This window comes from Hyperolius riggenbachi, chromosome 8 (genome assembly GCF_040937935.1).
Source record: "Hyperolius riggenbachi isolate aHypRig1 chromosome 8, aHypRig1.pri, whole genome shotgun sequence".
Taxonomy (NCBI): Eukaryota; Metazoa; Chordata; class Amphibia; order Anura; family Hyperoliidae; genus Hyperolius; species Hyperolius riggenbachi.
In genome coordinates, this window is record NC_090653.1 from 84,800,096 (window position 1) to 84,825,871 (window position 25,776).

Genomic DNA, 25,776 nt, shown 5'->3' on the forward strand with positions numbered 1-25,776 from the left:
GGCCGAACGGGTCACGTGGTTCGGACCCGAACGCGCTCTGATTGGCCGAACTGTCACGTGGTTCGGGTAAATAAATACCCGAACCACGTCATATCTCCGCCATTTGTCTGTGGGTTTAGCTTTGGGTAGGCAGGCAGGGTAGTTCGCGCTCCAGCCACGCTAGCCAGGGTCCCCCCCAGTCATTGTGTGTCGCTGCTGGGAACAGTAGTACACCGCTCGTTCAGCCACACTATATAGCATTCTGTGTACTGTTCTGTGTCTGCTGGGAACAGTAGTACACCGCTCGTTCAGCCACACTATATAGCATTCTGTGTACTGTTCTGTGTCTGCTGGGAACAGTAGTACACCGCTCGTTCAGCCACACTATATAGCATTCTGTGTACTGTTCTGTGTCTGCTGGGAACAGTAGTACACCGCTCGTTCAGCCACACTATATAGCATTCTGTGTACTGTTCTGTGTCTGCTGGGAACAGTAGTACACCGCTCGTTCAGCCACACTATATAGCATTCTGTGTACTGTTCTGTGTCTGCTGGGAACAGTAGTACACCGCTCGTTCAGCCACACTATATAGCATTCTGTGTACTGTTCTGTGTCTGCTGGGAACAGTAGTACACCGCTCGTTCAGCCACACTATATAGCATTCTGTGTACTGTTCTGTGTCTGCTGGGAACAGTAGTACACCGCTCGTTCAGCCACACTATATAGCATTCTGTGTACTGTTCTGTGTCTGCTGGGAACAGTAGTACACCGCTCGTTCAGCCACACTATATAGCATTCTGTGTACTGTTCTGTGTCTGCTGGGAACAGTAGTACACCGCTCGTTCAGCCACACTATATAGCATTCTGTGTACTGTTCTGTGTCTGCTGGGAACAGTAGTACACCGCTCGTTCAGCCACACTATATAGCATTCTGTGTACTGTTCTGTGTCTGCTGGGAACAGTAGTACACCGCTCGTTCAGCCACACTATATAGCATTCTGTGTACTGTTCTGTGTCTGCTGGGAACAGTAGTACACCGCTCGTTCAGCCACACTATATAGCATTCTGTGTACTGTTCTGTGTCTGCTGGGAACAGTAGTACACCGCTCGTTCAGCCACACTATATAGCATTCTGTGTACTGTTCTGTGTCTGCTGGGAATAGTGGTACACCGCTCGTTCAGCCACACTATATAGCATTCTGTGTACTGTTCTGTGTCTGCTGGGAACAGTAGTACACCGCTCGTTCAGCCACACTATATAGCATTCTGTGTACTGTTCTGTGTCTGCTGGGAACAGTAGTACACCGCTCGTTCAGCCACACTATATAGCATTCTGTGTACTGTTCTGTGTCTGCTGGGAATAGTGGTACACCGCTCGTTCAGCCACACTATATAGCATTCTGTGTACTGTTCTGTGTCTGCTGGGAATAGTGGTACACCGCTCACCCGTCACTGTATAGCATTGTGCTCTGTGTCGCTGCTGGGAATAGTGGTACTGTATAGCATTTCTGTACTGCCACTGTACTGCTGCCAGTCAGCGTGTACTGTAAGGATAAGTGAAATGAGGAAGAAATCCGGTGAAAGAGGGAGGGGCAAGGGAAGAGGTGTTTCCCCTGACGGTTCACGTACAGGCCACAGGGGAGCACCCAAGAAAACCCACTCAATACCGCCCATGTTGTCCAGGACAACAACCCTCACAAATCCAAAAGAACAGGACCAGATAATTACTTGGATGACCTCTCAAGCGTCCAGCAGTGGGTTAAGCAGCACCAGCACATCACGCACGAGGTCCGAGTCCTCAGCCAGTTACAAGGAGCCAGTGGGCACAAAGCTGACACAACCGGCAGCGACACCACGCACACAACTGCCAGATAACCAGTCCGATGAATTACCTCAGGACACAATGGGGTATTCGCAGGAGCTATTCCCAGCCCAACAAACTTCCACCTTTCACCTTTCAAAGGTCAATGGAGGAACAGCCAGAAATGTTGTGCCTGGATTCACAACCGTTAACTGTGGGAAATGCACCGCGCACTGAAATACAAGGCGAGTCCGAAGAGGACTCGGAAACCCAAATCCCAGAGCAATTTGGGCAGGAGGGGTTGCAATTGCAGGAGGTCGGCCGACAAGATCTGGAAGACGACGTTGGAGTGTGCTGCGCAGAGGTTGTTGTGGGGAGCTCTACGCCCACAATGACATATGACGAGTTTGAGGAGATGGAAGAGGAGGGTATGGACAATGTGGACAGAGACCCAGATTTTGTTTGTGAACGAGAACATCGCCGTCGTAGCAGCAGCACAGATGAGTCTGTTGAAGAACACACTGCTGCACGAGTTCGCCTTGTGCCACAAGGTAGGCGGCGCGCAATTTCAGGCACCACAAGCGTGGAAGTTCAAGTGAGAGGCAAAAGAGGAGCAAACAGAAATCGCCAGCAAGGAGGCAGGTGCTCCAAAGTCTGGGCTTTCTTTGAAGACTGCACTGAGGATGTTACCATGGCGATTTGCAAGGTGTGCAAGACCCGCCTGAGCAGGGGGAAAAATATTAACAACCTCTCCACCACCAGCATGAGCCGTCACATGCTATCCAAACATCCCACTCTTTGGGCAAACGCGTCAGGACAGGGTACCAGAAACAACACTGCCTCCCTTGGGTTCACCAGACCCGCCTCAGCAGCAGCAGTAGCCCAGCCATTGCGTGGTTCACAACATTCACAAACATCAGACGACGCTGACACTGTCACTTTCCGGAGTAGTGCTCTTGAGGTCTCCCAGTGTTCATCAAACACAACAACCAACAGCCCTTCCGTGTGCAGCGCTACGGTTCAGTTGTCTGTGTCGGAGATGTTTGAGCGCAAGAGGAAATTGCCAGCAAATGACCCCCGGGCCGTGGCAGTAACAGCCAGCATAGCCAAGCTTCTGGCCTGCGAAATGCTGCCATATCGATTGGTGGAGACAAACAGCTTCAAGGGCATGATGTCAGTGGCCATCCCACGTTACGTGGTTCCCAGCCGCTACCACTTTGCACGCTCTGCAGTGCCTGAGTTGCATGAGCACGTGGTCAGCAAAATAACCCGAAGCTTGAAGAATGCCGTTGCCTGCAAGGTTCACCTCACCACTGACACCTGGACGAGTGCGTTCGGCCAGGGTCGATACATCTCCCTTACCGCGCACTGGGTGAACCTTGTGGAGCCTGGCAGCGATTCCTCACCTGCTACGGCACGGGTGTTGCCCACGCCACAAACAGCTGCACCGCCGTCCCTCCCACTGGATAACAACAGCAGCACCTACCTCTCTGACTCCTTCTCCTCCAACGCATCTCAAAGCTGTACCTCATCCGGAAACGCTAACCCAGCAGCAGTAGGATCGTGGAAGCAGTGCAGCACAGCTGTTGGCATGCGTCAGCAAGCGTTGCTGAAGCTAATCTGCCTTGGGGATAAGCAGCACACAGGGGAGGAAATTTGGAGGGGAATAAAGGAACAGACGGATTTGTGGCTGGCACCGCTGGACCTGAAACCGGGCATGGTTGTGTGTGATAATGGGAGTAATCTCATTCGCGCTTTAAGGTTGGCTAAGCTGACACACATCCCTTGCCTGGCGCACGTGATGAACCTAGTAGTTCAGCGGTTCCTGAGGACATACCCAGGCGTGCCCGATCTGCTGTTGAAGGTGCGTCGAGTGTCCAAACATTGTAGAAATTCCAGTACTGCTTCGGGGGCACTCGCCAAGATGCAGGAGCGCTTCAATCTCCCCCACCATCGCTTGCTGTGTGATGTCCCTACGCGCTGGAATTCTACGCTGCACATGCTAGCCCGCTTTTGCGAGCAGAAGAGTGCAGTGGTCCAGTACATGACGGCGCAGTACCGAGGCGCATCCGGCCAGCTGCCAAGCTTCTGTGGATCCGATTGGGCCAACATGTTGGACCTCTGCCAAGTCCTCCAAAATTTTGAGCAATCCACGTTGCTTGTGAGCAGTGACAACTCTTCAGTCAGCATTACCATACCACTGCTGTGTTTACTGAAGAGGTCGATGTTAAAAATCAAGGAAACAGCTGTCATGATGCAACTGGGGGAATCTGAAGGAGAAAACGATCAGCGTGATGGTACCAACATCAGGCCATCCGCCTCAGGGAACGCTGGCCCCAGCAGCTATGACGAAGAAGAGGAGGAGGAACAGCTGGAGTTGGAGCAGGAATTTCATGCCACCACTGACGAGGGCCAGAGCGGTGCACGTTGGACTTCCACAATTCAACGCGAATGGTCAGCAGAAGCAGACCAGGAGGAAGGTGACGACTATGATGCATCACAACAACTATCACAACGCTCACAAGAGGATGATGAGGATTCTGGTAGGACTCTGGCACACATGGCTCAATTCATGCTAGACTGCATTGAACGTGACCCACGCATTGTGCGCATTCTGGACAACACCAATTACTGGGTTTATACCCTTCTGGATCCACGGTACAAACACAATGTTCCAAAACTGCTTGAAGAAAGAGTCAGACAGGTCAAAATGGAAGAATACCAGCAGGCCCTTGTGGAGACTTTAGAGAGGAGATTGACATCCTCCCCCTCCTCTAGCCAGTTGTACGCAGACAGACTGACTTCCGCAAACCCAGGACGACCAGGAGGGCAGCAAACAACGCAAGCCGCAGCTAGTACCCAAAAGGGAATGGTATCGGCAGTGTCCTTGGAGTGGGAAAATTTTCTGACACCCATGCAGCCGCAGCCCACTGAACAGCAAGCGTGCAGATCCACCTCCAACACCGATCGCCTGGAGAAGATGGTCAAGGACTACATGTCAGATGGCGTAGCTGTGTCGAACCATCCATCTGCACCCTTCAACTATTGGGTATCGAAGCTAGACACCTGGCACGAACTGGCAATGTACGCAATAGAGGTGCTGGCTTGCCCGGCAGCCAGCGTTATGTCGGAACGCTGTTTCAGTGCTGCCGGAGGCATCGTCACAGATCGGCGTATCCGCCTCTCTACAGAAAATGCAGACCGTCTGACTCAAATTAAAATGAATCAATCCTGGATTGGAAATGACTACGCAACACTCCAGGACCCCAACCAAGTAACATGACCAATGAACATCTGGGATGGTGTTGCGTTTCCGGGCCCTGTTTATTGAACCTCTCATCTGTATTACATTTATGACTGCATGGCGGCAAAAAGCATTGCTGCTATATCCGCACGCTTTTTGTCCACATGCAAGGCCTGGGTTGTTGTGTCTCACAAAGCGTGGCCTTCTCCTCCTGCGCCTGCTCCTGTTCCATCACGTCTGCTGCTGCTGGGTTAGCGTTGCCGCGTGGTCCCTGTTTATTGAACCACTTATCTTTATTACATTTATGACTGCATGGCGGTACAAAGCATGCTATCCGCACGCTTCTTGCCCTCATGCAAGGCCTGGGTTGTTGTGTCTCACAAAGCGTGGCCTTCTCCTCCTGCGCCTCCTCCTGTTCCATCACGTCTGCTGCTGCTGGGTTAGCGTTGCCGCGTGGTCCCTGTTTATTGAACCACTTATCTTTATTACATTTATGACTGCATGGCGGTACAAAGCCTGCTATCCGCACGCTTCTTGCCCTCATGCAAGGCCGGGGTTGTTGTCTCACAAAGCGTGGCCTTCTTCTCCTCCTGCGCCACCCTCCTCCTGTTCCATCACGTGTGCTGCTGCTGGGTTAGCGTTACCGGTCCCTTTTCCTGGAACCTCTTATATGTATTACATTTATGACTGCATGCCGACAAAAAACATGTTACCTGTGCAAAGAAAACAGACATTTCCCGCATTTAAAAGACAGTTTTCCCTTTGAAACTTTAAAATCGATTTTCTCAAAAACTATAAGCTCTTTTTGCTAATTTTTTTTCCTCTTGTACCCACTCCCAAGGTGCACATACCCTGTAAATTTGGGGTATGTGGCATGTAAGGAGGCTTTACAAACCACAAAAGTTCGGGTCCCCATTGACTTCCATTATGTTCGGAGTTCGGGTCGAACACCCGAACATCGCGGCCATGTTCGGCCTGTTCGGCCCGAACCCGAACATCTAGATGTTCGCCCAACACTAGTATGTACTTCATTGCTGGAAAAATGCTATATATCTAAAGTCATAAAAAGCATAAGGAACAATTAAGAACTTATGACTTACTCAAGCTGAATATCATTAAATGGTAGGGCTGCGCAAAGCAGGAGAGAGTGTGTGTGTGTGTGTGCGTGCGTGCGTGCGTGTGTGTGTGTGTGTGTGTTAGTGAGTGGTGTCACTGATACTTCTCAGTAATGAGGAACTGTAGAACTGAAGAAAGATATATGGCAGAATGCAGTAAATTATTCACGATACCCACTTTGACTTTCATTTTCCTGGTTTCAGCAGCAGAAACACCTCCTATATCTATATATTGCTGTATACTGGTGTGTAGCTCTGCCCTCCCACTGCACTCTGGGAGACCAGGTGTTTGTCTCTATTCCGTGAAAAACACACAACCTTTCCTCAGCGAATCACCTTGCCAGCACTAAAGATGACGCCACCTGAGATAAATTTAACCACTTGAGGACTGCAGCGTTAACCACCCTAGTGACCAGGCCATTTTCACTTAATTGGCCGACTGCAGCTTTAAGGCAAAGCTGCAGGGCCTCACAACACAGCACACAAGTGATTCCCCCCTCCTTTTTCCCCCACCAACAGATCTCTCTGTTGGTGGGGTCTGTTCGCCCCCACATTGTTTATTTATTTTTTAAACAATATTTATATTAAAGGTTTAAAGGTTTTTTTTTTGTTTAGCCCCATTCCCCTCCCTCCCTCCCCCACAGCCAGCCAATCACGCGATCGGCTCTCATAGGCTTCAGGCTATGAGAGCCGATCGCTCTCCTGTGGGCCAGGGGGACAGCCGTGTCACACGGCTGTCCCCAGTACAGCGCTGCTGCAGATCACAGCGCTGTACAAAGTAATTAGATGGTGAAACCGCCGTCTAACAGTTTCCCGAGCGGAGACTGAAGGTGGGGCGGAACTCCGCCCCCCAAGCAGGAGATGCTGCTAGCCCCATAGAAGACTTGGCCAATGGCCGTGGAGCGGTCCTGGGGCTGCCACACTGCTCACACCAATTGGCGTGGAGCAGTCGGCAACATGTTAATGTAATGTAAATGAGGTTGAGGAAAGATTTTACAAAGGACAAAATCATTTACAAATAAGTAATTTTATTAATTATGTTATTTTCAGTGCAGTTTCTCTTTAAAGAGAACCTGACTTGAGAGGTATGTGGAGGCTGACAAATATATTCTCTTTCAACCACTTATGTGGTTTAAGTTGTATTATCTATGTCCTGCAGACTTCAGTTCCTGCCTAGGGACGTAGATAATCGTCCATTGCGACAGATGGCCACCGCGTGTTCCCGTGCTCGTTCCTGCTGCCACCCGTTAGATGGGAGATCAATCATTGATCTAAGTCCCCGAGTCAATGATCGTCGGTATCAATGAGATGCTTGCAGTTATTGTAACTGGAAGTAACACATCCACGCATTACTTCCTGGTTGCGTACTAATAGTACGCTAACAGGAAATAATGCTCGATGACATCTTGTGGCCAAATAGAAAATAGAAAAATAACACCTAAATACATTTATTTTTATAAAAATACCCACACATACATTTAAAAATAACCCCTTACCTCCCACAGTCTTCCATAATAACCCAAATAAAACCTTTGCATACAAAAATGACAACCTCCTTATGGTGGCCACTAATGATCCAATCTTTTTCGGAGCAGTGCTTTTCAGCGCTGCTAGATTTGGGCGCAGCCGGCGCCTCCATAGACTACAATAGGAATCACTCCTATTGCAGCGCTCAGTGAGTAACGTCGGCTCCGTCAGAAGACGGAGCCGAGGTTCCTTAAAAAACATAATAATTCGGCCTCCAGCAATCGCTGGAAGCCAAATTATTTCATTCCCCCACTATCCATGGCGGCCTGGAGGGGGAATAGTAATTACTACGGCCCGGACTTGTGCAGAAGCAGGACCAGCCATATACCGGCTGTATCCTGCGCCCAAGTCTACCGGCGCCGATTTCAAATGTACTCATCTTTTTCATCCAATCTTACCAAATCTATGTAGTAGAAGAGTAAACTGATGGAATATATGAATTGGGTACTATAGGCAGTTCCCTTATATTAGATAGAAATGGTAAGATTGGTTGAAAAAGATTGGATCATTAGTGGCCACCATTAGCAGTATGCTCGACACTGTGTCGGGCATACTGCTCAATTGCCTCAGAAGTCCCCCAGGATTAATGTAAAAGATTGCATGGCTGCAAAACCTTCAGCTAGCACTAGGCTAGCTAGTATAGGTAGCCAGCACTCTCCGATCGCCCCCGATTCCTTGATCTAGCCACTTAATACATCACCCCGCCTGGCTCCAGCGATCGGTGCAGCCTCCCAGTGCTAGCTAAAGGTTTTGCAGCCATGCAATCTGTTACATTAATGCTCGGGACCCAAAAGCTGCAAAGCCTCCTGAGCGGCGTAATGCTCAGGAGGTAAAACAAAATACATAAGTAGTAACCTTAGATACTGAACTTTTTTTATACGTATGTCAAGAGTGTATATTACTCTTAATTTTGAAAAAATTGACTTGTAATAAGCGATGTACGCAAAACTGAAAAATTAACCTATATTTCCAAATAAAATATTGGTGCCATACATGGTAATAGGGAACTATTTGAAACGTTGCAATAAGGACAAATGGGTAAATAAAATGTGTGGGTTTTAGTTACGGTAGCATGTATTTTTTTTTTAACTATAATGGCCGAAAACTAAGAAATAATTATTTTTTTCCATTTTTATTTTCATATTTTGCCTGTTAAAATGCATTTAGAATAAAATAATTCTTAGCAAAATGTACCACCCAAAGAAAGCCTAATTTGTGGTGAAAAAACCCAAGATATAGATTGTTTTGTTGTGATAAGTAGTAATAAAGTTATAGGCGAATGAATGGTGAAATTGCTCTGGTACATAAGGGGAAAAAACCCTCAGTAGTAAAGTGGTTAAGCAATATACCAGTTGCCTGGCTATCCTCTGCCTCTAATGCGTTTACTCACATTATTCACTGAACAAGCATGCAGCAGATCAGGTGTTTCTGACATTATTGTCAGATCTGTCAATATTGGCTGCATGCTTGTTTCTGGTGTGATTCAGACACCACTGCAACCAAACAGATCAGCAGGGCTGCCAGGCAACTGGTATTGTTTAAAAGGTAATAAATATGGCAGCCTCCACATGCTGTGCTCACATAGTTACATAGTTACATAGTTATTTTGCTTGAAAAAAGACATACGTCCATCGAGTTCAACCAGTATAAAGAACAACACCAGCCTGCTCCCTCACATATCCCCGTTGATCCACAGGAAGGCAAAAAAAACCCACAAGGCATGGTCCAATCAGCCCCCAAAGGGAAAAACTCCCTCCCGACTCCAGATGGCAACCAGACAAAACCCCCAGATCAACATCATTAGGCACCACCTAGCAACTGTAGCCATGGATGTCCCTCAACGCAAGGAAAGCATCCAAGCCCCCTTTAAATGCAGGTATAGAGTTTGCCATAACGACTTCCTGTGGCAATGCATTCCACATCTTAATCACTCTTACTGTAAAGAACCCTTTCCTAAATAAAAGGCTAAAACGTTTTTCCTCCATGCGCAGATCATGTCCTCTAGTCCTTTGAGAAGGCCTAGGGACAAAAAGCTCATCCGCCAAGTTATTATATTGCCCTCTGATGTATTTATACATGTTAATTAGATCCCCTCTAAGGCGTCTTTTCTCTAGACTAAATAAACCCAGTTTATCTAACCTTTCTTGATAAGTGAGACCTTCCATCCCACGTATCAATTTTGTTGCTCGTCTCTGCACCTGCTTTAAAACTGCAATATCTTTTTTGTAATGTGGTGCCCAGAACTGAATTCCATATTCCAGATGTGGCCTTACTAGAGAGTTAAACAGGGGCAATATTATGCTAGCATCTCGAGTTTTTATTTCCCTTTTAACACATCCCAAAATTTTGTTAGCTTTAGCCGCAGCTGCTTGGCATTGAGTACGATTATTTAACTTGTTGTCAATGAGTACTCCTAAGTCCTTCTCCAAGTTTGATGTCCCCAACTGTATCCCATTTATTTTGTATGGTGCTAGACCACTAGTACGTCCAAAATGCATGACTTTACATTTGTCAACATTGAATTTCATCTGCCATGTATGAGCCCATATAGCCATCCTATCCAGATCTTGTTGCAATATGACACTATCTTCCTGAGAGTTGATGATTCTGCACAATTTTGTATCATTTGCAAAAATAGCAACATTGCTCACTACTGCATCTACTAGGTCATTATTAAAAAAATTGAAGAGCACTGGACCCAGAATAGACCCCTGTGGGACTCCACTGCTAACAGTCTCCCATTTTGAGTATGATCCATGTGTTTACAAAGCAAGCTAGATATGACAGTGCAGTTTCTAGGAGAAAAAAGTAGTAAGGGAGGAAATGGCATCAGGACTGACTTCAGTTGGAAGAAGTAAAAATGGAAAATGCTGGAACAGTTTTCTCTTTATTTACTATATAATATTCACTGAAATGAAAATGTGGACAGTACAATACATGTGTTATGTAAGTAGAATAAGTATTTATCTACTTATATATGTGTTTTTCCCCCGGGATAGTATGGTTGTCCCTGCTGCTTTAAAGTTGGCCTGAACTCAGAACTTCCTCGCTGCTTTAAAAGATAAGAAACAGTATAATAACCTTTAAAGAAAAATACATTTCTTTGTTACAGCTGATAAAAATTCTGCAATAAATCTGCAGTGTGTCTACCTCCTGCTTTCATGGAAGCTGACAAAAGGATAACAAAATTAGCTGCTCTGCCATGGCAGCCAGCTAAGATTGCTGAGAGATCAAATTACAGTGATGATTAGTCACAGATGAGGGGAAATTAGACAGGCCAAACTCTCTAAATACATACAGGGTGCATTTCTTTGCTTTCCTTCTGTCCTGTGCAATGGTTTAGGTCCACTTTAAGGTTTATTGATCACAATGTGTTTCAACAGGGTTACTGGTCCCCTCACTTCATCAGGTGATGAAGTTGCACTTTCACTTTATTAAATCTGCATACAATCGTTTGCTGATAAGTTTGCATTCACTATGGTAAACACAGGTAAAGCTGACTGAGCATTCTCCTTGCAGCCACACACGTTGCACAAGCATACTGCCTGAGCTAGTACCTTTGCACCTAGTATTGGTACTTTTTCAATTGCAAAGTGCTGAAAAATAATTTTAAATACAAGACGAAAAATGATTTAGGAGAAAACTCAGGAGAAAAAAGTTTATTGCACATGAGCAAGAAAATACTCAGAAAAATGTTGACAAAACATTTTCTTAGATTTATGGTACTTTTTCACTCAAAGAGTGCAGAAAAAGGTATTTTAAACAGAAGATAAAAAAAGTTATCTCCTAGTCCTAGGAGAAAACAGGAGAAAAGGTACATTAAATAAGGGCTTATGTGTGTGCTGGAGTAGAATCAGTACTAAAAGTGTACTACATTATTTACCAGAATCTCATTTTATGCTATTTTAACCCTTTAGCAGCCAATTTATTTAGAGGCTTGCAATTGCTCCAGGCCAATTTATTTGTGCATGTTTTTCTTATTATTAGGAACATTTCCTTGCTACTAATGAGTACTGCTGTGCTGTAATGTGTATTTATGGCCACTTGTCACCAGGGGGCAGTGTGAGACAATAATAGAGGACAATAACAGAGGACATCAAAGCATTCCAATAATTTACAGCATTCTGTAATGTTCTGCTGGCTGAGATCAAAAGCAGTGCACTTCTCTCAAACGAGATAATTCCTTTGAAGCTGCTAATGGGTTAAGCACCATGGCCCATATGCAATTTACTTTTTCACCTGAGTTTTCTCCTAGGCGATATTTTTTCATCTTCAATTTATAATAACTTTTTCGCACTTTGCAATGGAAAAAAGTACCGACAAGTACTTGAAAAAGTGCTATCAAAATTATTTCAACTATTCGTTTGCTTGTTGGTGGTTTAAAAGGCATTTTATTGACAAGTTTGAAAATTTCACCTGGGAGAAAACTCCGGTGAAAAAGTGAATTGCATATGGCCCCATAAGTCTGTGAAAAAAAATGAAGTGTTAATTCTAATAATTTATATGAGGAATAGTTTACCTGACCCCAGATAGAGCACATGGTATGGAATATGTCATCCACAATACCAATAAGTTTTGAGAATCGCTTATCTGAATATTCAAATCGTTCTCCAAAGATCACCGAACACAGAACGTTCACAAATGCATAACTGAAACATCTTGCGGGGTTCATGGGTTGTCCTGAAATACAAATAACTTAGCTGTAATAATGATTACACTCGGGTACCATGTTCAGTAGAATCTCAGGTATTAGGCACCTACGGGCCTTGGTATATGCCGAATCAATGTGGTTTCTGGTTGCTTAACCACTTGAGGACCCTGGGCTTTACCCCCCTTAAGGACCAGACCCTATTTTTCCATTCAGACCACTGCAGCTTTCACGATTTATTGCTCGCTCATACAACCTACCACCTAAATGAATTTTGGCTCCTTTTCTTGTCACTAATAAAGCTTTCTTTTGGTGCTATTTGATTGCTGCTGCAATTTTTACTTTTTATTATATTCATCAAAAAAGACATGCATTTTGTAAAAAAAAAGATTTTTTTAACTTTCTGTGCTGACATTTTTCAAATAAAGTAAAATTTCTGTATACATGCAGCACAAAAAATGTGGACAAACATGTTTTTGATAAAAAAAAACCCATTCAGCGTATATTTATTGGTTTGGGTAAAAGTTATAGCGTTTACAAACTATGGTGCAAAAGGTAAATTTTCCCATTTTCCAGCATCTCTGACTTTTCTGACCACCTGTCATGTTTCATGAGGGACTAGAATTCCAGGATAGTATAAATACCCCCCAAATGACCCCATTTTGGAAAGAAGACATCCCAAAGTATTCACTGAGAGGCATAGTGAGTTCATAGAAGATATAATTTTTTGTCACAAGTAAGCGGAAAATGACACTTTGTGACAAAAAAAAAATTCCATTTCTTCTAACTGGCGACAAAAAAAATGAAATCTGCCACGGACTCACCATGCCCCTCTCTGAATACCTTGAAGTGTCTACTTTCCAAAATGGGGTCATTTGTGGGGTGTGTTTACTGTCCTGACATTTTGGGGGGTGCTAAATTGTAAGCACCCCTGTAAAGCCTAAAGGTGCTCATTGGACTTTGGACCCCTTAGCGCAGTTAGGCTGCAAAAAAGTGCCACACATGTGGTATTGCCGTACTGAGGAGAAGTAGTATAATGTGTTTTGGTGTGTATTTTTACACATACCGATGCTGGGTGGGAGAAATATCTCTGTAAATGACAATTTTTTGATTTTTTTTACACACAATTGTCCATTTACAGAGATCTTTCTCCCACTCAGCATGGGTATGTGTAAAAATACACCCCAAAACACATTATACTACTTCTCCTGAGTACGGCAATACCACATGTGTGGCACTTTTTTGCACCCTAACTGCGCTAAGGTGCCCAAAGTCCAATGAGTACCTTTAGGATTTCAAGGGTCATTTTGCGGCATTTGGTTTCCAGACTACTCCTCACGGTTTAGGGCCCCTAAAATGCCAGGGCAGTATAGGAACCCCACAAATGACCCCATTTTAGAAAGAAGACATACCAAGGTATTCCGTTAGGAGTATGGTGAGTTCATAGAAGATTTTATTTTTTGTCACAAGTTAGCGGAAATTGATTTGTATTGTTTTTTTTCACAAAGTGTCACTTTTCGCTAACTTGTGACAAAAAATAAAATCTTCTATGAACTCACCATAGTCCTAACAGAATACCTTGGGGTGTTCTCTTTCTAAAATGGGGTCATTTGTGGGGTTCCTATACTGCCCTGGCATTTTAGGGGCCCTAAACCGTGAGGAGTAGTCTTGAAACCAAATGTCGCAAAATGACCTGTGAAATCCTAAAGGTACTCATTGGACTTTGGGCCCCTTAGCGCACTTAGGGTGTAAAAAAGTGCCACACATGTGGTACCGCTGTACTCAGGAGAAATAGTATAATGTGTTTTGGGGTGTATTTTTACACATACCCATGCTGGGTGGGAGAAATATCTCTGTAAATGACAATTGTTTGATTTTTTTTTACACACAATTGTCCATTTACAGAGAGATTTCTCCCACCCAGCATGGGTATGTGTAAAAATACACCCCAAAACACATTATACTACTTCTCCTGAGTACGGCGATACCACATGTGACACTTTTTTGCAGCCTAGGTGTGCTAAGGGGCCCAACGTCCTATTCACAGGTCATTTTGAGGCATTTGTTTTCTAGACTACTCCTCACAGTTTAGGGCCCCTAAAATGCCAGGGCAGTATAGGAACCCCACAAGTGACCCCATTTTAGAAAGAAGACACCCCAAGGTATTCTGTTAGGACTATGTTGAGTTCATAGAAGATTTTATTTTTTGTTACAAGTTAGTGAAAAATGACACTTTGTGAAAAAAAAAACAATAAAAATCAATTTCCGCTAACTTTTGAAAAAAAAAAAAATCTTCTATGAACTCGTTATACACCTAACAGAATACATTGGGGTGTCTTTTTTTCTAAAATGGGGTCACTTGTGGGGTTCCTATACCGCCCTGGCATTTTACGGGCCCAAAACCGTGAGTAGTCTGGAAACCAAATGTCTCAAAATGACTGTTCAGGGGTATAAGCATCTGCAAATTTTGATGACAGGTGGTCTATGAGGGGGCGAATTTTGTGGAACCGGTCCTAAGCAGGGTGGCCTTTTAGATGAAAGGTTGTATTGGGCCTGATCTGATGGATAGGAGTGCTAGGGGGGTGACAGGAGGTGATTGATGGGTGTCTCAGGGGGTGGTCAGAGGGGAAAATAGATGCAATCAATGCACTGGGGAGGTGATCGGAAGGGGGTCTGAGGGGGATCTGAGGGTTTGGCCGAGTGATCAGGAGCCTACACGGGGCAAATTAGGGCCTGATCTGATGGGTAGGTGTGCTAGGGGGTGACAGGAGGTGATTGATGGGTGTCTCAAGGTGTGATTAGAGGGGGGAATAGATGCAAGCAATGCACTGGCGAGGTGATCAGGGCTGGGGTCTGAGGGCATTCTGAGGGTGTGGGCGGGTGATTGAGTGCCCTAGGGGCAGATAGGGGTCTAATCTGATGGGTAGCAGTGACAGGGGGTGATTGATGGGTAATTAGTGGGTGTTTAGGGTAGAGAAGAGATGTAATGCACTTGGGAGGTGATCTGACGTCGGATCTGCGTGCGATCTATTGGTGTGGGTGGGTGATCAGATTGCCCGCAAGGGGCAGGTTAGGTGCTGATTGATGGGTGGCAGTGACAGGGGGTGATTGATGGGTGGCAGTGACAAGGGGTGATTGATGGGTGATTGACAGGCGATCAGTGGGTTATTACAGGGAAGAACAGATGTAAATAATGCAGTGGCGAATTGATAAGGGGGGGTCTGAGGGCAATCTGAGCGTGTAGGCGGGTGATTGGGTGCCCGCAAGGGGCAGATTAGGGTCTGATCTGATGGGTAACAGTGACAGGTGGTGATAGGGGGTGATTGATGGGTAATTAGTGGGTGTTTAGGGTAGAGAAGAGATGTAAACAATGCACGTGGGAGGTGATTTGACGTCGGATCTGCGGACGATCTATTGGTGTGGGTGGGTGATCAGATTGCCCGCAAGGGGCAGGTTAGGGGCTGATTGATGGGTGGCAGTGACAGGGGGTGATTGATGGGTGGCAGTGACAGGGGGTGATTGATGAGTGATTGACAGGTGATTGACAGGTGATCAGTGGGTTATTACAGGGAAGAAAAGATGTAAATAATGCACTGGCGAATTGATAAGGGGTGGTCTGTGGGCAATCTGAGTGTGTAGGTGGGTGATTGGGTGCCCGCAAGGGGCAGATTAGGGTCTGATCTGATGGGTATTTTGACAGGTGGTGATAGGGGGTGATTGATGGGTAATTAGTGGGTGTTTAGGGTAGAGAAGAGATGTAAACAATGCACTTGGGAGATGATCTGACGTCGGATCTGCGGGCGATCTATTTGTGTGGGTGGGTGATCAGATTGCCTGCAAGGGGCAGGTTAGGGGCTGATTGACGGGTGGCAGTGACAGGGGGTGATTGATGGGTGATTGATGGGTGATTGACAGGTGAATGACAGGTAATTGACAGGTGATCAGGTGGATAGATGCATACAGTACACAAGGGGGGGGGGGGGGGTCTGGGGGGCGGTCTGGGGAGAATCTGAGGGGGGGGTGATCAGGAGGGAGCAGGGGGCAGTTTAGGGCATAAAAAAAATAGCATTTACAGATAGTGACAGGGAGTGAGTGATGGGTGATTAGGGGGGTGATTGGGTGCAAACAGTGGTCTGGGTGGTGGGCAGGGGGGGGGGGGTCTGAGGGGTGCTGTGGGCGATCAGGGGGCGGGGAGGGGGGGAAATAATTGTGCTTGGGTGCAGACTAGGGTGGCTGCAGCCTGCCCTGGGGGTCCCTCGGACACTGGGACCACCAGGGCAGGAGGCGGCCTGTATAATACACTTTGTATACATAACAAAGTGTATTATACACTTTGTATGCGGCGATCCGGGTGCTAGTAACCCGCCGGCGCTTCCGAACGGCCGGCGGGTTACAGCGCGAGGGGGCGGAGCCAGGCGCCGGTGGCTGATCGCGTCACGAATGACGCGATCGCGCCGCCCATGCCCGTACAAGGACCGCCGCCTCTGTGCATGCGGCGGTCCTTGCAGGATCCACTTGCCGGCCGCCTCTGTGCAGTGGGTGGTCGGCAAGTGGTTAAAGTGTGCCTGAGACGAGGGCGAAGAAAAATGTTATACATACCTGGGGCTACCTCCAGCCCCCTCTGCACAGATCGCTCTCTCGCTGCTGTCCAAAGCTTCCTAGATCCCCCGGTAACAGCCCCATTTTCCATGGCCAGTCAGCGCAGGCGCAGTGTGGCCAAGCGTGTTCACCTGTCAGGGGCCAGGGTAGGCGCGCGGCCAGGCCGTGCATGCACAGTATGCCAGAGTGCCTGCTGAGAACGGGCCTGTTATTGGGAGATCTAGGAGGTTTTGGACCCTCGTGAGGGAGCGATCTGCGTGGAGGGGGCTGGCAGAAGCTCCAGGTATGTATAAAAATTTTCTTCGCCCTTGTCTCAGGTTCACTTTAAAGTGGATCTGAGATAAACTTTTACTCATTGCATAATTGTGCTCCTTTCATATATATAGTGGGATGCAAAAGTTTGGTCAACCTTGTTAACCTCCTGAGCAGTATGCCCGACACTGTGTCGGGCAGGGAATTTTTGCTAAAAGTGGTATGCCCGACACAGTGTGTGGAGATTTCTCTGTAAAACTAACCAACCTTGAGATCTTCTGAGTTCCTCCATCACACACCTGGTCTCTTCCTGAATTTTCCCTTCAAAGCTTTTTTTTCCAAAACCAAAATCCTTTAATGTCTTGAATGTGAAAGTACGCATCAGCTTCCACCTCTCACCATTAGTAAAAATGATTCCTGTGAAAGAAATGCTGTCAAAATCTAAAAATAATACATCCTTCCAAGAAAAATAAATTATTTGTATTATATATTATTATTATTGATTTATAAAGAAACCAACATATTCTGTAGCGCTGTACAAAGCAGGAAAACAGCAAGGAGTACATAATGATACAGACAGTGATATATATCACAGACGTAACATGATGATTAGAATGAATAAAAAAACAGTGCAAACTATGAAATGAATGCAGTGGGATGCGAAAGTTTGGGCAACCTTGTTAATCATCATGATTTTCCTGTATAAATGGTTGATTGTTACGATAAAAAATGTCAGTTAAATATGTCATGTAGGAGACACACACAGTGATATTTGAGAAGTGAAATGAAGTTTATTGGATTTATAGAAAGTGCGCAGTAATTGTTTAAATAAAATGAGGCTCGTGCAGTGGAAGTGTGCTGGGCCCGTAACCCAGAGGTTGATGGATCGAAACCATCCTCTGCTAGGTGTACTTTATTTTTTTACACCTTGCTTTACCACATGGACCAATCGGTGGTCATAGCCTCTTAAGAGAAAGTGTCATTAGGAGCCTTGCTGTAACATAGATTGTAGTGTAACTATTTCAACTAATGTACCCTTCTTAAACTTAAAGATTGTATACAAATGTAAGCTGACTGCAGAGTGGTGCAGTGGAAGTGTGCTAGGCCCATAACCCAGAGGTTGATGGATCGAAACCATTCTCTCCTAGGCATGATTTAATTTTTGCACCTTGCTTAATCGCATGGGCAAAACAGTTTCCATAGCCCTGTAAGAGAAAGTGTTATAAGGGCCCTGCCATAACATAGATATTACGGTAGCTAAGACTACTCCTGGGCCTTTCTTGTAGTTGAAGAGATGAGTGAACTGTGACACCACACTTATAGAAAAAAAAAAAAAAACAGCAAACAGAGAAGCTTCCCCATATTGGAGCATTGGATTTGGTAAAGTCTTAAGCCAATGTATTGTAAGACACAAGTAAGCTTTAGGTTAGCAGGAATGGTTGCATGGCCACCTAGCTTTTCATCCTTCCCAGGCCAGCTAGGATGGCTTCAGCCTGTAGTGTTGGTGGTATAGTGGTGAGCATAGCTGCCCTCCAAGCAGTTGACCTGGGTTCAATTCCTGGCCAATGTACAGGATCTTCTCAAAAAATTAGCATATTGTGATAAAGTTCATTATTTTCTGTAATGTACTGATAAACATTAAACTTTCATATTTTTTAGATTCAAATACACACAACTGAAGTAGTTCAAGCCTTTTATTGTTTTAATATTGATGATTTTGGCATACAGCTCATGAAAACCCAAATTTCCTATCTCAAAAAATTAGCATATTTCATCCGACCAATGAAAGAAAAGTGTTTTTAAAACAAAAAAAGTCAACTTTCAAATAATTATGTTCAGTTATGCACTCAATACTTGGTCGGGAATCCTTTTGCAGAAATTACTGCTTCAATGCGGCGTGGCATGGAGGCAATCAGCCTGTGGCACTGCTCAGGTGTTATGGAGGCCCAGGATGCTTCGATAGCGGCCTTAAGCTCATCCAGAGTGTTGGGTCTTGCGCCTCTCAACTTTCTCTTCACAATATCCCACAGATTCTCTATGGGGTTCAGGTCAGGAGAGTTGGCAGGACAATTGAGCACAGTAATATCATGGTCAGTAAACCATTTACCAGTGGTTTTGGCACTGTGAGCAGGTGCCAGTTCGTGCTGAAAAATGAAATCTTCATCTCCATAAAGCTTTTCAGCAGATGGAAGCATAAACCCACTTTTGAACCAGAAACAGCGGCAGAAGCGCCTGACCTGGGCTACAGAGAAGCAGCACTGGACTGTTGCTCAGTGGTCCAAAGTACTTTTTTCGGATGAAAGCAACTTTTACATGTCATTCGGAAATCAAGGTGCCAGAATCTGGAGGAAGACTGGGGAGAGGGAAATGCCAAAATGCCTAAAGTCCAGTGTCAAGTACCCACAGTCAGTGATGGTCTGGAGTGCCATGTAAGCTGCTGGTGTTGGTCCACTGTGTTTTATCAAGGGCAGGGTCAATGCAGCTAGCTATCAGGAGATTTTGGAGCACTTCATGCTTCCATCTGCTGAAAAGCTTTATGGAGATGAAGATTTCATTTTTCAGCACGACCTGGCACCTGCTCACAGTGCCAAAACCACTGGTAAATGGTTTACTGACCATGGTATTACTGTGCTCAATTGGCCTGCCAACTCTCCTGACCTGAACCCCATAGATAATCTGTGGGATATTGTGTAGAGAAAGTTGAGAGACGCAAGACCCTACACTCTGGATGAGCTTAAGGCCGCTATCGAAGCATCCTGGGCCTCCATAACACCTGAGCAGTGCCACAGGCTGATTGCCTCCATGCCACGCTGCATTGAAACAGTCATTTCTGCAAAAGGATTCCCGACCAAGTATTGAGTGCATAACTGAACATAATTATTTGAAGGTTGACTTTTTTTTGTTTTAAAAACACTTTCCTTTTATTGGTCGGATGAAATATGCTAATTTTTTGAGATAGGAAATTTGGGTTTTCATGAGCTGTATGCCAAAATCATCAATATTAAAACAATAAAAGGCTTGAACTACTTCAGTTGTGTATATTTGAATCTAAAATATATGAAAGTCTGTTTATCAGTACATTACAGAAAATAATGAAGTTTATTACAATATGCTAATTTTTTGAGAAGATCCTGTACATGAGTGTGCTTTTGACATCCTACAAATCCCTGGAAGATAAGATCCGGAGGAGGAGGAGGAGAGGAATTATATTCCCAGGAGAAGGAGAGGAATTATATTCCCTGATTGATATATCCACATGCAGTAGTTTAGCCCTGGAATTTAGCATTGAATGTGACTACTGCCCATAAAACACTGCTTTGTGGGAAAACTACATTTTTTTCCGGGACTCTTGACATCTATTCCACTTAACTATGTCTCCCTCCAGGTGTTGGATACTTTGAAACATCCATTCCATCACTTTTCTGGTCAGCATAATTTTTTCTAATCGCCTCCCCATTGAAGTAAATTTCATAATTTTGACTTACTACGACTTTTAGCGAATGGGTCCAGTGCTGGTGTCTCTCCTCGAGCACCAAAGGCATCATTCTGATCAACCAGGGCTTCTTTGAAAGCTTCATATCCACATATTACAATGACAGGCTTTGAGCCAAAATAGAGAGTGTACACTGGTCCAAACTGTTTCCACAACTGTAACATACATTAAAAGCATGAATGATCTCCATATTCTGAGCAGCTACAAGCATTCATTTAACCTGACCATGAGAGATATGGGCTCCTATTCAGTTTATTTTTTTCCGGAGTTTTCTTCTGGGTGATATTTTCACACCTTGTCAATAGAGATGGCCCGAACAGTTTGTCAAAGAGCAGTATTCTGCGAATATCGGCTGTTCGCATTTGCAGCAAACAGCGAACATTTGGCGTCTTTGATTCGCCCCCTATACATTATCATTGAGCTAAACTTTGACCCCTTACAGCCTACAGTCAGCAAACACATGGCAGCCAATCAGCTAGAACCCCTTCCTGCCCCCCCCCCCCCCCCATCAAAAAGCAGTAACGGTGACCATATTGGATCAATTCTCTGCTGGCTGCTGAGTGTTAGTGAGAGTAGGGACAGACTTGCTGCAGATAGGAAGGGAAAGTGTTAGGTAGGCCTGTGTTCTTGTTCCTTACTTGCTGTAAAAAGTACTTAAAACAACCCTATTAACCACCCTGGCGTTCTATTAAGATCGCCAGGGAGGCTGCGGGAGGGTTTTTTTTTAATAAAAAAAAAACTATTTCATGCAGCCAACTGAAAGTTGGCTGCATGAAAGCCCACTAGAGGGCGCTCCGAAGGCGATCTTCTGATCGCCTCCGGCGGCCAGAAATAACACGGAAGGCCGCAATGAGCGGCCTTCCATGTTTCGCTTACCTCGTCGCCATGGCGACGAGCGGAGTCATGGACGTCAGCCGACGTCCTGACGTCAGCCGCCTCCGATCCAGCCCTTAGCGCTGTCCGGAACTTTTTGTTCCGGCTACGCTGGGCTCAGGCGGCTGGGGGGACCCTCTTTCGCCGCTGCATGCGGCGGATCGCCGCACTGCAGCGGCTATCAGGCAGCACACGCGGCTGGCAAAGTGCCGGCTGCGTGTGCTGCTTTTTATTTGAGCCAAATCAGCCCAGCAGGGCCTGAGCGGCAGGCTCCGGCGGTACTGGACGAGCTGAGCTCATCCAGACCGCTCAGCTGGTTAAGGGCTAGCACATCGGTCTCTGTTTTTTTTGCGTGTGACACTCCACAGCCCACTGACACCCAGAGCTGTGTGCACGCTACTGCTGTTGCCTAATTAAGTTACACGCACAGTACCACTCCAGTGCATTATTATTTCACTGTATTTTGATAGTACTATTGCATTTCTCTGTTTGTGATACTCCACAGCCCACTGTGGAGTATCACAAGCTGTGCATAATGTGATTCCTGCCCTTTGGGGATTAAAACTAGACTTTGAGTCAACTCCATAATTTTTGGTGAGACTTTTGGCATGGATCCCCCTCCGGCATGCCCCTGTCCAGGTGTTAGACCCCTTAAAGGGAACTGACCATATTCTCTTTCACTGGAATCCCTCCTGACATAGAAGCTGCCATGTTCCCCCCTCCCCTTCTCACATTCCTTATTTACAGAAGTCAGAGATGCTATCTTGACACATTGACACACACCCTGGCTTTGAAGACACACTCCTAATTATTCACCCCCTTTGCTGATGAAAGGTGTTTACCTCTTGGTAATTAGCTCAATAAAACAATTAGAGGTTCCTGAACTCTCTGCGGATGGGGACGGTCGGCAGGCCTGCTCAAACAGGCCAATTTAACAACTTTGAATGTAAAATACAAGGTAAAATTAAAGTTTATTTTAATAATGAAATAGATAGTCAGCATACACTTTTCATGTGCTATAGAAATGTCCTGAGTGAAAAAAAGGTGCTCGGTTCACTTTATTAAAACAACTTTTTGCATCACTTTTGTGGCCAGAAACAGTCTTTGTAGGTTTTAAAATTCGCCTGCCCATTGAAGTCTATGGTGGTTCGCCAGATTCGCCTGTTCGCGTACAGTTTTCGGAAGTTCACGTTCGCCGTTCGTGAACAGAAAATTCTACTTGTCAATAAAATACCTTTGAAGCCGCCAGCAATAAAGAAAATACTGAGAATAATTTTGACAGTAATGTCATCTACTTTTTGATATTTTTTTAATAGCAAAATTATGATTCTCATCAGGAGGTAGAGGGGGATGCCATGAGGACTCACATGAAACCAGCAGATAAACATAACCACTCCTAAGAAACTGAGATCGCTGGTTTCACATATGCTTTTGCTTAGGTGAGTGCATCCACATGAGGAGGTTTATTATTTGCATCTAGAAATGAATTGCATGTTGGATGTGCTCATTGTCTATGTTGACGAGATTGGCTTATTCTGGCTCTGGTGCTCACCCTTGTATACATCAATAAATTCAGCGCTGCGTAATATCTTGGCACTTTATAAATGCAATAATTAAATTGAACCACCATCACGGACACCATCTGTGTTTTTGAAGGTGTTATGTGTATCCACTGGACTTTGTGTGATTTGAGCTGGATTCTTAACAAAACTTTTCTAGCCATTGGAGCATTGGACTTGCAATGTCTAAACCTATGCTAGTAATGAGTTTGCAATTAACTAAATAGTAATTTTGTTGCAAAATTATTTGCAATTGCGATAGAAATCCTAATGTGGAATATCAAACCACTGTGAAATTAGTGTGTATTGTGATGTGCAATTTCAGAACTCGTAATTTGATGGAAATATAATATATTTTAGTAAGACACACATTTATACAAAAATGTGAACTTTCCTAACAGTTTGGACAGACTTTGTATTTTGCAAAACTTGGTTTTCTTATGCTCATTAGACAGGGTTGATATAATAGATGTCAGGTTGGAAAATAATGAAAAAAAATTGCCAGGAACAGGCTATGCATTTTAATACATACATTGCATTGTTAATTTTGACACTTTGGCCCATATTCAATTAACTTTTTCCCCTGAATTCTCCTACTACATACTTTTTCATCTTCTCTTTAAAATGACTTTTTAGCACTTTGCAATTGAAAAAGTACCAAAAAGTAATTGAAAAAGTACTATCAAAATTATTTGTGAGTTTTGTCTGCTTTCTGTTGGTTTATATAGGGCATTTTATTGACAGGAAGTGAAAATATTACCTAGGAGAAAACGTTAGGGCTTTAGGGGTTTAATCCACTTAATAATAACCACATACACATCTTATGTAACCAGCAGATAGAAAGGAGTTTTGCAGCACTCCTTTGAAATTGTAGCAAATTGTAAAGTCATCATGAAAATTAGAAAGATTTCACCACATCAGTAGTCATCCTTTTTTCAGTTGCTCCCCAAATATGCGTTCCGTTGTGGGTATGAAAGAAGTGTCAACAAGTTCAAACTCATAGTGAGAAGTGGGCACTTTCAGTTTGTCACTCTCAGTGTTTATTGAAAGGGTACAGCCAGGGCCGGATTTAGGCCAAGGCCACTAGGCCATGGCCTAGGGCACCACTGGAGCAAAGGCACCAAAGTAGCAGGCTAAACTAGTGCAGCATTTGCAAGCAGGCGAGCGCCTGACCGCGGTACTCTGCTGCTAGCCGCCTGTGCAGCAACCACCTTGCTCTCTGTGCACGTTTGCATTGTGGCCGGTGGCTATAAACTTGGGCAGCATTGGAGACGGAAAGGAAGAGGAAGCTTCTGCACTGGAGATGAGCAGAGAAATGAGTGGCACTAATGGCTGCTGCGGTGCGAAGGCGAGCTGGCTACCTATACTTAAAAGGGTGGTTGGAAAAGAAGGGATTAAGGGATTGATCTGGTTACCTATACTGGAGGGAAATGGGGAGGGGTCATCTGATTACCTATACTGGGGGGAGGGTCATCAGGCTACCTATACTACAGGGAAGGGGGAGGGGTCATCTGGCTACCTATACTAGAGGTAAGGGGGACGGGTCATCTCGCTACCTATACTGAAGGGGGCGGCTGGTGGCAGTGGCCTTGGGCGGTAAAGAGTACAAATCCGGCCCTGGGTACAGCTTACATCGAATCGTCTAAGATGGCATGACTAATCCCAGCTTGTGGTAGAATGTTGTACCGATGTCAGAGTGGAGGTAAGTGGTGAGCACTTGATGAGACCAGCAACGGCCGTTTTATGTCACTATGGACGCTTGGTCACGCTGCCGTCAACTGCTTTTAATTTTCTTTCTACGTCTCCCTCTTCTTCTTATCCTTGCTATAAAAAGAGGCTGTTGCACCTGCACATGATGGCCCTAGTGTGGAAGCGTCTCTATTTTGGTTATTATTATCCTCTTTTTTGTAAACTTCCTCTGTTTTTTATTAGATATTTGAATCTGCTTTGACTGTTTAGGTTTGAGTTCTGAACTCAAATCAGTGGTCCAGTTTCAATGTCCTTTCGGATTCTCACTGGTTTGATTAACGGTGAGGAACACCAGCTGAACATTTTGCCTTTATCAAAGTCTACTTTATCTCGAAAAAAACTTTTTCAACTTTCTAGATTTTATCTTTTCCTGCACCTTTATTTTTATTACTTTAATTTTTGTGGTTACTGTGGAGTAGTGATCCTCTGTCACCTAATCTTTTACCTAGACACGTTCAGACACTGAATTGCATTCTCTAGTAGTTCATGCCAGAACTGTATATTATAATTTCATTACATGTTCTAAGTGCGTCTCAACCCTGTTCTCAACAAATTTTGTGTCTTCTTTGTATTCGTATGGTTCACGATATGATCTGAAGCCTTTAGCTACTATGACGTCTTCCTTAGTGTAGTCACTGTTCAAAAAAGTTTGGTCTCTTGTTCACTGAGTCTTCCTAATCTTATCTTCAATACCTGAGCACCCACCTCCTTGTTTGCTTGCATAGAGGTTGCTGTATTGGATGATCGTATTAGGAAGGTAATCTATTCCAACTGGCCAATAGTAGACAAGGACCCAGCACTGGCCACAAGAGTGGATAATGACTATTAATAGTGTGCTGCCATACCACAAACTTATCCACACTCACAGGAACGTGTTAATATTTAGACCAGATGGTACTCACACCCCCTGCTGCAATATAATCAAGAACCCTGGTT

The 25,776-nt window shown here is 44.9% G+C and overlaps 1 protein-coding gene across 4 annotated transcripts in view; it reads right to left on the reverse strand.

Moving 5' to 3' along the window:
* The window catches only part of LOC137528998 (cytochrome P450 2F2-like), a 50,906-nt gene that overhangs the window by 19,123 nt on the left and 6,007 nt on the right, over positions 1 to 25,776 (reverse strand). For 2 of the 4 annotated variants that reach the window (XM_068250854.1, XM_068250851.1), the window contains exons 2-5: positions 20,652 to 20,814; positions 17,434 to 17,583; positions 12,187 to 12,347; positions 6,045 to 6,078 (exon numbers count right to left, since the gene is read on the reverse strand). In XM_068250854.1, the coding sequence (XP_068106955.1) occupies positions 6,045 to 6,078; positions 12,187 to 12,347; positions 17,434 to 17,583; positions 20,652 to 20,814 (508 nt within the window). The remainder of the gene's footprint in view (positions 1 to 6,044; positions 6,079 to 12,186; positions 12,348 to 17,433; positions 17,584 to 20,651; positions 20,815 to 25,776) is intronic. The other 2 variants (XM_068250853.1, XM_068250855.1) reach the window with 2 other exon arrangements.